General features: G+C 42.5%; 1 protein-coding gene across 3 annotated transcripts in view; it reads right to left on the bottom strand.

Annotated features, from left to right (window-relative positions):
- Window positions 1-15,162, bottom strand: part of CDC20B (cell division cycle 20B) — a 69,382-nt gene continuing 54,220 nt past the window's right edge. The window contains exons 9-12 of one of the 3 annotated variants that reach the window (XM_005694706.2): window positions 14,695-14,920; window positions 9,182-9,307; window positions 7,953-8,070; window positions 1-187 (exon numbers count right to left, since the gene is read on the bottom strand). In XM_005694706.2, coding sequence (XP_005694763.1) covers window positions 87-187; window positions 7,953-8,070; window positions 9,182-9,307; window positions 14,695-14,920 — 571 coding nt within the window. In that variant the 3' untranslated portion in view covers window positions 1-86. The remainder of the gene's footprint in view (window positions 188-7,952; window positions 8,071-9,181; window positions 9,308-14,694; window positions 14,921-15,162) is intronic. The other 2 variants (XM_005694707.2, XM_005694708.2) reach the window with 2 other exon arrangements.

Genomic DNA, 15,162 nt, shown 5'->3' with positions numbered 1-15,162 from the left:
TCGTGACCACGCCGTGGAGAAGGCAAGGCCAATATCATTATTCTCGTGTCAAAATGAGGAAGCTGAAGCCGGGAGGGGCTGAGTGACTAGCAGCAATTCCATATGCAGGCTGTGCCATCCGCTGCAGCAGAAAAGACTCGGGTCTGGTCTGGACTCAAAGCCAGGTGTAGCACTCGGCCTCGGTGGTCTGTGGGAAGACAGACAGACAGCTCATGTTCCATGTGTCAAGGGCTGTTGCCTAGGACTGGGAAGCACCCTAAGCTGGGGGCCATGAATCCCATCCCAGGATAAAGGGCTTCTCCAAACACCTGCCACATTCGGGGCTGGCGCTCCCACTGCACCTTTGCCAAGAAAACACAGTCAGGGTGGGCTCTGGGGAACAGCCTAAAGTGGCCAAGTTCTGCTTCACCGTTGCCCCTTCAGGGTGTTTCCCCCTTGTATTAGATCCCTGGGGCTGCTGTAATAAATTACCACAAGCTGCATGGCTTAAGACAACGGAAATATATTCTCTCACAAGCCAGAAGTCCCAAATCAAGGGGCTGGCAGGGCTGGCTTCCTCTGGAGACTCCATTCCCTGCCTCTTCTAGTTCTGGCAGCTGCTGACCGTCCCAGAATGGTGGCCACATCACTCCAGTCTCTGCTTCAGTGGTCAAGTCGCCTCCACTTCTGTGTGTCTGTTCTCCTCTGTGTGCCTCTTTTAAGATGCTTGCTATTACATTTAGGGCCCATCTGGATAATCCAGAATGATCTCATCTCAAAATCCTCAACTTAATTACACCTGCAAAGACCCTTTCACCAAATAAAGTTACATTCCCAGGTTCCAGGGACTTGACTTGGATAGCTCTGAGGGGACCAGCTTTTAGTTCCCCACAACCTCATGCCTTCTACCATTATTAGTTCTATCTTCTCTACTCCACCAACTCCCAGGAATTCCCTTGGCCATATTCCTACCACATACCCCATCCCTCTTTTTATCCTCCCCTGAAAGTAACCCCTTTAGGATCTTGGTTTCAAGAAGCTAACCAAATAAACTCATGTAGCTTAATGGAAAAGGATACAAAAATCTGTCCCACAAAGCAAACATGAGCCTTTTGTGTGAAATTCTGAGGACAATACCCCTCTTTCTGTTATCCAACTGACCATTTCTCAAAGAACATTCTGTGAGACAAAAGTTTTATGTGAGGTTGTTCGGTGTTTAAAAATGAAAAGAGTCTTTAATGATCATGTTAATTTGGGAGCTCCAAGTTAAGAAAATTAAACAGGATTCCTTATTTCAAAACTGCTATATGCATTATAGGGCTTCCCTAGTGGCTCAGTAGGTAAAGAATCTGTCTGTAATGCAGGAGACCCAGGTTTGATCCCTGGGTCAGGAAGATCCCCTGAAGGAGGAAATGGCAATCCACTCCAGTATTCTTGCCTGGAGAATTTCATGGACAGAGGAGCCTGGAGTGACAGTCCATAGGGTTGCAGAGTTGGACACAACTGAGAGACTAATACTTTCATATGCATCATAAATATTTGGGAGAAGAGGCTATAATAGGCAGCATTTCTGAAACCTACTTGGTCCTTTTGACTTGAGCCTCTTAAAGGACTAATGTTCCTCGGAAAATAAACCTATCCTAATCCAACAATGACTTTCATGATCAAAACTTTACACGGAAAGAGACAAAGCTGACTCCATGAAAGAAAGCTGGAACTAGGACAAAGTAGGAAAGAAGTAGGGGATATGTTTCTGAGTGCGTAGGCATTTGGGGGCACAAATAAAATCAAATGAGATGGGTGGTCACCCCCTCATAGAGCAGTATGGCTTACAATTCAATTGAGAGCTGGAATTTCAGAAATAATCTTGTTCTCTTGACACAAGATTCTCAACAGCAAAGAGTATAGCTACACTATTCCACTCCTAAAGGAGACATTTCTTAGATACTTAGGGCTTTTTCCACCTACACACAGAACTCCCAGTGCTCTCCTTCATGCATACACAGACACATACAACACACACAGAGACACCCCCCAAGGACACGGGATTGGCCCTAGGCATGTTGGTGCATAAAAAATGTTTAAATTCATTGATATAATGCCATCCTTTTAATTTAGAGTTGAAGAAAAACTTTAAGAATATCAAACGCTTTGTTCAAAGTCACACAGCTTGTTAATGATAGAGCCAGAACTAGAACCCAGTTCAAAGCTTTAACTGTTTACCATGCTCCAAACTCAGCATAAAAAAGAGTTTCTTTTTCTATTAAAGGCCAGTATCCATTATTAAGCTGGGAAAGATTGAAAACAAAAGGAGAAGGGGTAGCAGAGGATGAGAAGGTTAGATGTCATCACTGGCTCAATGGACATGAATCTGAGCAAACTCTGGGAGATAGTAAAAAACAGAGGAACCTGGCATGCTGCAGCCCATGGGGCCGCAAAGAGTCAGATAGGACTGAGTACACACACGCACACACACACACACACACACACACACACGCGCCATATAAATGAAAAACAACTTAATTTAGTTAGGAAAATATAGATCGTTCAGACTGGTTCCAAATAGGAAAAGATGTACGTCAAGTCTGTATATTGTCACCCTGCTTATTTAACTTCTATGCAGAGTACATCATGAGAAACGCTGGACTGGAAGAAACACAAGCTGGAATCAAGATTGCCAGGAGAAATATCAATCACCTCAGATATGCAGATGACACCAACCTTATGGCAGAAAGTGAAGAGAAACTAAAAAGCCTCTTGATGAAAGTGAAAGAGGAGAGTGAAAAAGTTGGCTTAAAGCTCAACATTCAGAAAACGAAGATCATGGCATCTGGTCCCATCACTCCATGGGAAATAGATGGAAAAACAGTGGAAACAGTGTCAGACTTTATTTTTCTGGGCTCCAAAATCACTGCAGATGGTGATTGCAGCCATGAAATTAAAAGACGCTTACTCCTTGGAAGAAAAGTTATGACCTACCTAGATAGCATATTCAAAAGCAGAGACATTACTTTGCTGACTAAGTCTGTCTAGTCAAGGCTATGGTTTTTCCAGTGGTCATGTATGGATGTGACAGTTGGACTGTGAAGAAGGCAGAGCGCCAAAGAATTGATGCGTTTGAACTGTGGTGTTGGAGAAGACTCTTGAGAGTCCCTTGGACTGCAAGGAGATCCAACCAGTCCATTCTGAAGGAGATCAACCCTGGGATTTCTTTGGAAGGACTAATGCTAAAGCTGAAACTCCAGTACTTTGGCCACCTCATGCGAAGAGTTGACTCATTGGAAAGGACTTTGATGCTGGGAGGGATTGGGGGCAGGAGGAGTAGGGGACGACCAAGGATGAGATGGCTGGATGGCATCACTGACTCGATGGCCACGAGTCTGAGTGATCTCCAGGAGTTGGTGATGGACAGGGAGGCCTGGCGTGCTGCAATTCATAGGGTCGCAAAGAGTCGGACACGACTGAGCGACTGAACTGAACTGAACTGATACTAATGCTTTAAAATTAAACCTAAAAAGAAAATTCTATTCAATAAATATAATCAGTGATAAATACTCATGCGTTCTTTATTATGTGCATTAAGATGAAAAGGAAGGAGGGAGAGAAAGTGGAAAAAGAAACAACAGGGGGAAAGTCCAAATCTTTTATAGAACAGACTTTGAAAAATATCTTGACTTAAAAAAAGATGGACAGCTACTTCCAGAACTTGTTAGGAAAATGGCCTTTGGATGGAAACAAAAGCATTCTTGAAATACTTCTTTCACATTCATGACAATCTTAGTTTACTAGATAGAAGGAAATGCCACCTTATTTCAGATGAAGTTCTTGTTTGGAATTTACATCCCCACGTTCCAAGAGTACTACTGTCACTGGAAGCATTGAAAGGTTGGTTTTCTTTATGCAGCAACAGCCATAAGTGAGCCCATGTACTGACACATATGTGATGGACTGATGGAACTTAGTCAAAGGCCAGGTCTCACTTATAAGCTAGAAAGTCAGCTACCACTGTTTCAAAGCTTAGAAACTACAGCCTTGGCAGGGTGGGGGGCGTAGCGGGGTGGTGGCGAGGGTGGGGTAGGGTTGGAGGGGAAATTATAAGGCATCTTTCTTCTATAGTCAGGCGGATGAGAACCTCTTTAACTAAAATTTTCCTCCAGAGAATTACGACTGCGGGTAGCAGTATCAGAATTACTAAAAGCATGACCATAATTGAAAATAGCTTCTTTCCAGCTTTTTGACCACAATTCATTGTCAAAACTACATTTTATGTGGCGACCCCACACATAGACATGCAAATGTACTGATGACAATGACTAAAGTTTCATAAAATAAAACCTACTTTTCCATTTTTCCATTCTATACCATTCTACTTCTTTTTTTTTCAATGCTGATCTTGACCCATGATGGAAATACTGACTCACAGTAAAAACACATAGCAGCTGAAGACCTCAGCAGCCCCACACCATGTGGCATTGTCCACTGAAGGGTGTTCATGGAGCAAGATCTTGAGATGTTCCGATACAAAGATTTCCCAAAGAACTTCAGTTCAGTTCAGCTCAGCCACTCAGTCATGTCTGACTCTTTGCAACCTCATGAATCGCAGCACGCCAGGCCTCCCTGTCCATAACCAACTCCCAGAATGCACCCAAACTCATGTGCATCAAGTCGGTGATGTCATCCAGCCATCTCATCCTCGGTCGTCCCCTTCTCCTCCTACCCCCAATCCCTCCCAGCATCAGGGTCTTTTCCAATGAGTCAACTCTTCGCACGAGGTGGCCAAAGTACTGGAGTTTCAGCCTCAGCATCAGTCTTTCCAACGAACACCCAGGACTGGTCTCCTTTAGGATAGATTGGTTGGACCTCCTTGCAGTCCAAGGGATTCTCAAGAGTCTTCTCCAACACCACAGTTTAAAAGCATCAATTCTTCGGTGCTCAGCTTTCTTCACAGTCCAACTCTCACATTCATACATGACCACTGGAAAAACCATAGCCTTGACTAGACGGACCTTTGTTGGCAATGTAATATTTCTGCTTTTTAATATGTTATCTTCTGCTGCTGCTGCTGCTGCTGCTAAGTCACTTCAGTAGTGTCCGACTCTGTGTGACCCCATAGATGGCAGCCCACCAGGCTCCCTTGTCCCTGGGATTCTCCAGGCAAAAACACTGGAATGGGTTGCCATTTCCTTCTCCAATGCATGAAAGTGAAAAGTGAAAGCGAAGTCACTCAGTCATGTCAGACTCTTAGCGACCCCATGGACTGCAGCCTACCAGGCTCCTCTGTCCATAGGTTTTCCAGGCAAGAGTACTGGAGTGGGGTGCCATTGCCTTCTCCAATATGCTATCTAGGTTGGTCATAACTTTCCTTCCAAGGAGTAAGCGTCTTTTAATTTCATAGCTGCAGTCACCATTTGCAGTGATTTTGGAGCCCAAGAAAATAAAGTCTGACACTGTTTCTACTGTTTCCCCATCTATTTGCCATGAAGTGATGGGACCAGATGCCATGATCTTAGTTTTCTGAATGTTGAGCTTTAAGCCAACTTTTTCACTCTGCTCTTTCACTTCCATCAAGAGGCTTTTTAGTTCCTCTTCATTTTCTGCCATAAGGGTGGTGTCATCTGCATATCTAAGGTTATTGATATTTCTCCCGGCAATCTTGATTCCAGCTTGTGCTTCTTCCAGCCCAGCGTTTCTCATGATGTACTCTGCATAGAAGTTAAATAAGCAGGGTGACAATATACAGCCTTGATGTACTCCTTTTCCTATTTGGAACCAGTCTGTTGTTCCATGTCCAGTTCTAACTGTTGCTTCCAGACCTGCATATAGGTTTCTCAAGAGGCAGGTCAGGTGGTCTGGTATTCCCATCTCATTCAGAATTTTCGACAGTTTATTGCGATCCACACAGTCAAAGGCTTTGGCATAGTCAGTAAAGCAGAAATAGATGTTTTTCTGGAACTTTCTTGCTTTTTCGATGATCCAGCAGATGTTGGCAATTTGATCTCTGGTTCCTCTGCCTTTTCTAAAACCAGCTTGAACATCTGGAAGTTCGCAGTTCACATATTCCTGAAGCCTGGCTTGGAAACACCAAATGATTCCTCTTGGAGATTCCCAACACACGTAATGTATCAAAGGCTTTGAAACATCATTAAGAAAGAAAAACTTTTCTTATTTAACTCAGAATTTCCAAATTTATCTGACCACATGATGTGCATTTGTAAAACAATCTTCCTGCTAAATGCTTTAGGGAAACATTGTACATAGAAGAAACTACTGAGTTAGAGATGAAAATGAGTGTCTAAAAGTTCAAAATTAACTGCATCTTCTCTAACCAAAAACATTGGGAGAAGACAATGGCACCCCACTCCAGTACTCTTGCCTGGAAAATCCTATGGATGGAGGAGCCTATAGGCTATAATCCATGGGGTCACTAAGAGTCAGACACAACTGAGCAACTTCACTTTCACTTTTCACTTTCATGCATTGCGGAAGAAAATGGCAACCCACTCCAGTGTTCTTGCCTGGAGAATCCCAGGGATGGGGGAGCCTGGTGGGCTGCCACCTATGGGGTCACACAGAGTCGGACACAACTGAAGCGACTTAAAGGAAGGAGGAAGGGTTAAATATACTCCCTGCTGTCTAATATTTAAAAAGTTCACAAATCATTAAAACTAAAAAGTATAACTTATTATGACCAGAGAAATGAAAAAAATAATAAAAGCACTAATACCTTATTTATTCTGAGTATCAGCAAATTCATGCAAAAGTTATCTATCAGTACTCCCACCTAAGTTTTAAGGCTTGATTTAATGTTTCCCTAAACTAAAAAGGTCTGGTTAATTGTAATTAATATATGCCAAGGACCACCTCATGCTTCTCCTACACCCATTCTGGCACTGATATGGCTCTGTCAAGAGCTGTCTGTATTTTTATTCACCAAGTCACACAGTATAATAGCTGAAGGATAGAAAGTCATTTTGAGGCTAAGCAGAGCTCTAGCCAGGATGAGCACCAGAAGCAGGAAGACTCTCTGTTGAGGCGTTTCATCATTGCCAAATAACATTCCCAGAATCTCCAGAGTCATGGTATCATCACCACCTAATATCGTGTATATTTGACTTTTGTCTACCTCCTCCCACAGAAGTATAGGCTCCAAGAGGGCAAGGATATTTTCTGTCTGGTTCACCTGTGTATGCCCAGCAGCATCAAAATTGCCTGGTACATAATAGACGCTTAGTATTAATAAATAAATGTTGGATAAATACATTTGAGGGATGATCAGAAAATGAGTTGAGTGGCAAGAGGAAGAAGACAGAATATATAATCAGAGGTCTACAAGAGACTGGATGTCAGTGCCCTGTTCCTTCAACAACCAACACTTCTATTTTCCTCAGCCCCCCTTAATATTTCAGATTGCACTCAAAGATAATTTAAGACTCTTGAGAACAAGGTCTGAGTCCTGTTCTCCATCATGAGGTCTTGCTTTCAAGAAGTAGCCAGTAAGTGTTTACAGATCCACACCAGGAAACAATATCAGTCTGTCTTGAAAGGGCAGAGGCTCCCCCAGAATCTCATGCTCTGGAATGGTCTCCCCGCATAGAATAATGTCTCACCCTTTGCATATTTTCTTATCTTCCACACATTTTAGCACAGCTGGTTTTTCTTCCAAATAGGGTAAAATGAGTTACAATGCTAACTCCAGAGTTCAGAAACACAGTTTGAAAACTGTCCACAATTATCACTTCATTATCCCTACACGTATGCAAAAAAAAAAAATGACCATTATAAGTGATGAACAATCTTAGTCAAATTCAGAAACACTCATCTATCCCTGAGGTGTGGTAAGTAGGGTTTTCCCCCCTAATAAAATATATACTTCAAAAAACCAGAAGAAGAAAATCTTCCATTCATAGCTTTTTCCACCAATAACAGCTCACCATGCAATAGATACATGTCATTTTACCTACTTATATACTTACCAAAAAATCCACGTGACCTGGCCAGACCAGGACAGGTCCACACAGTCACATCATTCTTGGGAGAACCTTGGCCAGTTGCAATCTCCTTTGTCTTAGGTAGCCAGGTTAGGGAACAAATCTGTAATAATGACCCCCAAAATATAGAATTATGGCAATTTCTGACTCATTGAATGCATTTTAAACTAAGTTCAGGCAGTATGTTCTGTCCACATCTACTTCCAGTCTACATATAGGGTTAGGGTATTAGAGGAATTATGTTAGTTCCAGGTAAGTTTATCCGAAAGCAACAAAAAAATAAATATACAAAGAGACTTAGGCACAATGAACCTATGAATTGAAGTGGACTATGATTATTTTATTTTCTTGAGCTCCAAAGTTACTGCAGTCAGTGACTTCAGCCATTAAATGAAAAGACACTTGCTCCTTGGAAGTAAAGCTATAACAAAACAAGACAGTGTGTTAAAAAGCACAGACATCACTTTGCCGACAAAGGTCCATGTAGTCAAACCTATGGTTTATCCAGTAGTCATGTGTGGATGTGACAGTTGACCATAAAGAAGGCTGAACATCGAAGAATTGATGTTTTCGAATTGTGGTGCTGGAGAAGACTCTTAAGAGACCCTTGGACTGCAAGGAGATTAAACCAGTCAATCCTAAAGGAAATCAACCCTGAGTATTCATTGGAAGGACTGATGCGGAAGCTGAAGCTCCAGTACTTTGGCCACCTGATGCAAAGAACTGACTCATTAGAAAAGATCCTGATGCTGGGAAAGACTGAGGCAGGAGGAGAAGGGGACGACAGAGGATGAGATGGTTGGATGGTATGATCAACTCAAGGGACATGAGTGAGGAAACTCAGGGAGTTAGTGATGGACAGGGAAGTCTGGGGTGCTGTGGTCCTTGGGGTTGCAGAGTCGGATACAACTTAGCGACTGAACGACAACAGCATGATCACTGTCCAGTCAGACTGCTCCCAATTTTCACAGTTAAAGCAGAGCTGAGAAAGAAAATGAAAAAAAAAAAAAGAAAGAAAGAAAGAATACACAAGTTAAATTAACTTGCAACTCACAGGTGAAAAGGGTTTTACAAACGGAAACTCTGAAGAGCTGAAACTCCTATAGACTCAGCAGCTAAAGAGAGGTGTGTTTGGGTCCTATGCTCTATCATATATTAGTTTCACAAGATTCCAGAAGATCAGAATGAAGGTGAACTCCAGAAAAGACATTTACCTGTGAGTCTGTGCTTGGGGTCTGGATGCTTTGCCCAGTATTTATGTCCAGGATGTGTAAGCGTCCATCCTTCATTCCTCCTCCAACAGCGAGGACTTCAGTCTGCCAGGGACACCAATCAATGGCCTTTAAAGTTCCAAATAATCACACAGGCAGGTTAGCTTTGGAGGTGAACTCATGAATGAGATGCACACATATAACCAGAAGTTCCAGAGGTCTGCCCCCATGGCAGATCTCCAGAACCTCTGATCCAAAGGCAAGAGCTACTGCCCCCTCCAGAGATTACTTCTCATGGACTAGAAATCACCTATTGTTGTCTTCTTCAAATTTAGGTAACAAGTGCAAGTATTTCAAACAGAAAAATTACACAATAATATGTTTGAAAAGCTACATTCAACATATCCTCTGGGGCAAAAAATCTGCTGCTAAAATATTTGACAGGTACCTCTAGAATCTGATTACAAAATGCAGTCTTCCTCTGGTTTGTCTACCTGTGTCATTAGGTTCTAGGTCAGAGAAGAGAACAGAAGAGAGTGGAGAGCTATACCTGCTTGCTCGCAACACAAAAAATCTTATGTTTCAAATCTTAATGAAAGGTTGCTACGAGCTGTGAACGACACCAGGATTCGTGTCTTCTGGAAGAGAGGGATTTGAACCAGGGCCAGAGACAAGGCTTGATCACTCAGAGCTTTTGTATAACAAAGCTTTATTGAAGTATAAAATAGAGAAAGCTTCTGATATAAACATCAGAAGAGGACAGAAACAGTGCCCCCTTGCTAGCTTTTAGCAAGGCGTTTTGCACCTGTTAGCAGCTTGCTAATCGGATAAAGGAACACCTCAAAACTGAGAGAGCTGGACCAGGCCCCTCTCCCCCAACATGCATCTGAGATAGCACTGACACAAAGTGAGTCATCCCCAGTCATAAAGCAATTCACATGAATCTTGAAGAAAGGCAGATCTCCAAGCAAATACATGGTTTCCTTAACATGGCTTAAGAGAACATTTCCATGAGTAAGAGGTACTAGTTTGTTGATCTATTATGAGTTCAAGGTTTGAGTCTTAGGCGAACCAATTTGAAGAAAGGCAGATTCCAAGGCAAATACATAGTGTCATTAACATAGCTTAAGAAAAGCTGTTAACATTTCCATAAGAAAAATCACATTGTTTAGCTCAAGGCTTGAGAAAAGTTAAGTTCAGATTGAACCAGGTGTTGCCATGACAAGACAGGATTAGAAGAGAAAAGAAAAAAAAGAAAACTTCTGCCACTTGCAGTTCACTTCCTCCTGCCTCCTGGGGACCTCTGGCCTCCTACCAAGGCTGCTAGCCCTCTCACTAATACAGTTCAGAAAATAAAATTGCCTGTTCTTCAATTATAAATTACTATTGCTAATTCTGATGTTTTCACTTATACTGAAGCAGAAATTCACAGGGCCTGGACTCCATCTTAGGCCTGTTGATGCTGATCATGCTCGGCCACCTTTCCAATGGGCTCTGAACTCTGTTTAGTGCCTATGAAAATAACAGAAGGATAAGACCCCCTCCAGACCGGGGAACCTTGAAGATCGTATCTAGGTTACTCATCGCCTAAGAGAAAACATACACTAATCACCCCTTCCTCCAGACAGGCCATAAATTTTTATGTATCTATCAGAGTGTTACCTCAGGTTTATTGATTATTGGCTAATTGTTTGACTGTTTGAGCACATGAGTACACAGCACGTGAATGATGGGGTTATTGGGGTTGTATTTTCCTTGGTTTATGTAAGTCTCAAGGAATTTGGAGTGGTGGGTTCAGACACATACACATGGGGTATAAAAGATTTTCACAAATGCTGACTGGGGTCCTTGGCTAAGAGGAGACTCTGCCTTGGGCCCGCCAGTGTAATAAATGTTATACCCAAGTCGCGAAATCTCCCAATGACCACCAGGGAGCCGATATCCAATGCAAAAGCGAGAGAGTTTTCATTACCAAGCTCGAGCTGGGGCTCTCACTGATATCGATGCAGCGGCTATAGGGAGGAGCCCCGGGTCTTGGATTACATTGCTTATATAGGGAGTATACATGGAAAAAAGGATTTCTAGGTAGGGGAACGTCTGATTGGTCACTTTCTTTTGAATGGTTGTGTGTTGGTTCTTGATTGGTCCCTGTTGTCTAGGTAGACCACAAGTTCCTGAGCGTTAAGTCAGGAGATTTTGGTCTGGGGTCAGATTGGCTCGTGGGCGGTGGGGTGAGGTCAGGGGATTTCCAAAGGCTCTTGGATTTCCAAAGGCTCTTTTCCCGGAACCTTACAAAATGGAGTTTTTCTGTTAACAAAATGGAGTAGCTTAGATTCTTCAATAAACTGCACTCCACTGTCTGCATTGTCCTTCTGAGTGAGTTTGTTCCCTGGAACGCATGGCTACAACAATATGGTTTCCCATGTTTAACATATTTTTCAAAATTATAATTTTTAATTATCCCACACTATTCTATCATGTTATTATACTCTAATGTTTGTTCTAATGCTACACTCAGGTTGATTTTTTTTCATTTGTTTTTGGTTCCAAATGGCAATATTTTTTTGGCTGCACCACGTGCAGCTTGTGGGATCTTAGTTTGCCAACAAGGGATCAAACCCAGGCCCCCAGCAGTAGAAGTACAGAGTCCTAACCACCATACCGCAAGGAATTCCCTGATCTTCATCTTATTTTCATTTGGTTTGCACTGGGTTGGGTTGAGTTTTTTGGAGAAAGTTGTGGGGCGGGAGGGGAGGGGGTTGTATTGTTTGTTTTTATAAAGAATACTCTAATGAATATATTCTGGCATATGTCTTTGTTTCCAATATATTATTTTTTAGGTAAATTCCAAGCTTCAGAAGTGCTGACATAAATTTTTCCAAATAGTAGTAACTTTTTACAACACCAGGATCAGATGAGTACACTACTCTCATCCTCAGTTTAAGCTCATTTATCATTAAAAATTAATGTCCCATCCCACTTGCCCATCTAGAACTTTGCCAACATCCTCCATCAATATGTAGAATCTCATTCTCCTCCCTTTGAATCTGGGAGGGCTTGGGACTGGCTTGCAAACAACTGACTGCACCAAAAGTGTCACTACATGGCTTCGGGAATTGGGTCATAAAAGGTGATGCTGTTGCTGGAAGGGGGACCCCTTCCAGGGCCTGAAACTGGGCTCTTGTCTAACACTCAGAAATGCATTGTCCGAGCAGACACATGTACTGACAAAACAAGAGATTTATTGGGAAAGGGCACCCGGGTGGAGAGCAGTAGGGTAAGGGAACCCAGGAGAACTGCTCTGCCACATGGCTCATAGTCTCCGTTTTTTTTATGGTGATGGGATTAGTTTCTGGGTTGTCTTTAGCCAATCATTCTGACTCAGAGTCCTTCCTGGTGGTGCACACCTTGTTCAGCCAAGATGGATGCCAGAGAGAAGGATTCTGGGAGGTAGTCAGACCTGTGGTGTCTCCTTTTGACCTTTCCTGAACTCTTCCAGTTGGTGATGGCTTATTAGTTCTGTGTTCCTTACCAGGACCTCCTGTCGTAAAACAACTCATGCGAACGGTTACTATGATGGCCGGCCAGGGTAGGCGGTTTCAGTCAGTGTGCTTCCCCTAACGAGGCCACTTGCGCCTTGCTCTCTGAAGCACTGGCCCTGTTGCCCTGGACCATGAAGTCCTCCTCCCTTAAGGCAGCCACGTGGTAAGGAAGCCCATGTGGTAGGACTAGCCCAAACGATGTAGAGAAGCTCTGAGACCACATGAAGAGGGAAGGGTGACTGGCCAGCCAACATTGTCCTGGCTCTTAGCACTTCCAGCTTCAGTCACTGTCTGATTGCAATCTCATGAGAGTCCCTGAGCCAGAACTGCTCAGAAGAGCCCTTCCCAAAGTCTGACCCACAGAAACCATAAAAGACAATAAAATAATTATGTTAAGCCAGCCACTAGGACTCAGGGTAATTTGTTACATAATAATAGATATCAGAATAAATATAATTAGAAACCACAGACAATGAAATATGATTGTAGTTCATACAAGAAAGACAGTGAAGAACTCTAACCAGCCAAACTTCATTCAAAGTAAAGACCTTGGCCTTTTATTATGAATAAATGTACAATTTAATTTTGAAATTAAAATTGAATTGAAATAAAATATTTGTTGAATAAAATAAATTGAATTAAATATTTACAATATATATGTACTATATCTTACAGTTACCTGCCTTAATTGTCTTTTTCAAATCACCATTCTATTACAACCTTTACTGGGCTGAATAAGAGAGCTATTTCAGTAAACACAAAATTTTGCATCTAATTTAAAGAGGCTGAGAAATTCTCCTGAGCCCAGGAACCTCAGTTTTATCACAGGATGAATATTAGTATTTTTTATATTTATTAGTAATCATTCTCTTCAGTACCCTATTTCTAATTAGCTTTTACTACAAACAAGCTGTTTTGGCAAAACTAGAAGCTCCATCATGAGCAGAATCACACAGATGTCAACATCTGAAGTCTGCTCGTTACACTAATTGGCTAGTCTGCAGTGCCTGTGAAAACATTTACACTAGTGACTGTTTTTATGATTCTCCAGGTAGTAGATGCCACAAGGCTTGACTTGTTCAGGTTTCCAGAAACTCTACTGTCAACTTACAAAAAATGCACTGCAGGAAGAGTTACGAGTAAGTTTTACATGGGGCAAAATGAGGATGATAGCCCAGGAGACAGCAGCTCAGATACCTCTGAGAAACTCCTCCAAAGAGGTAGAGGGAAGGTCAGTATATATGTGATCTTGGTGAGTACATGCATTCAAGCACGTATTTTCTGCAGAAGGTTTCTGCTAGTCACAAGGAGCAGTCGTGACCATGAAGGATTTTAGTGCTTTTCTAGATGTGGGAGATATGAGAATTGGGCTCAAAAAATCAGCTCCTGAACTCTCTGAAGACCTGTTCTGCCTGTTTTCCCCAAGCACACTGTTTCATTTCTGTTCTTCACCCCAAACTCCTTTCACGCTACACTGTCGCTTCAGTCGTCTCCGATTCTTTGTGATCCTGTGGACTGTAGCCTGCCAGGCTCCTCTGTCCATGGGATTCTCCAGGCAAGAATACTGGAGTGGGTAGGCATTCCCTTCTTCAGGGGATCTTCCTGACCTAGGGATCAAACCTGTGTCTCCCACATTGCAGGCAGATTCTTCACCATCTGAGCCACCAGGGAAATCCTTCAGAGGGTATTGAAAAATAGCAGCTGCAGCAGTACATGATTTAATTCTTAAAGAGGCAGATGGCAAGAGCCAATGGCAAGTGCCAATTTGTAGTCGACAATATCTTAGTTCAACTCACTGTATTTCTGATAAGACATCTAAGAATATAAGCAACTCCTTGCAGGAAGCAGCTCTCTGCAAGAGAGCTTTTGCCTTGTCACTTTAGCAAAGCTATATTTTAACTAACCTTTACACCAGATGATCCCATGCTTAACCACCAGCCCAAGCACACCTTTCAAAACTGTTGAATTTCTTACCTTGACTGCTGTAGATTGATGTATGACTTTTAGTGGGTGACTCTGTGCATTTGCACCTGGATCATGGGGCCATATAGTTAGCAGTCCATCACTACAGCCACTGGAAAGCAGCCTGCCACCCGGCGCCCACTTCAGACCACACACAGCTTGTTTGTGTTGAAGAGTTCCAACATGGTGTTGGGCTACCCGAATGTCATGATGATAAACACGGCCCAGTCTCGACCCACTGCCAAGAGGTAAAGGGGCAGGTTGGGACAGAGAACTTGAGCCCTGCTGCTGCATAAGCATAACATGAAGGGAAGTATTGTTCATACTCCCAAAAAACCCCTTAGGATAGGTTCAAAACATAGACATTTCTTGACTTAATAAGGATGGAGTATTCTGTCTGGGTGATTATTCTCACAAGTTAAGTAGATTTGTCTGACAGTTTCAAATCTGGATATTAGAAATATATCCTTTGATAGATAT

This window comes from Capra hircus, chromosome 20, assembly GCF_001704415.2.
Source record: "Capra hircus breed San Clemente chromosome 20, ASM170441v1, whole genome shotgun sequence".
NCBI classification, from domain to species: Eukaryota; Metazoa; Chordata; class Mammalia; order Artiodactyla; family Bovidae; genus Capra; species Capra hircus.
This window is presented reverse-complemented; position numbering and strand designations above follow the sequence as displayed.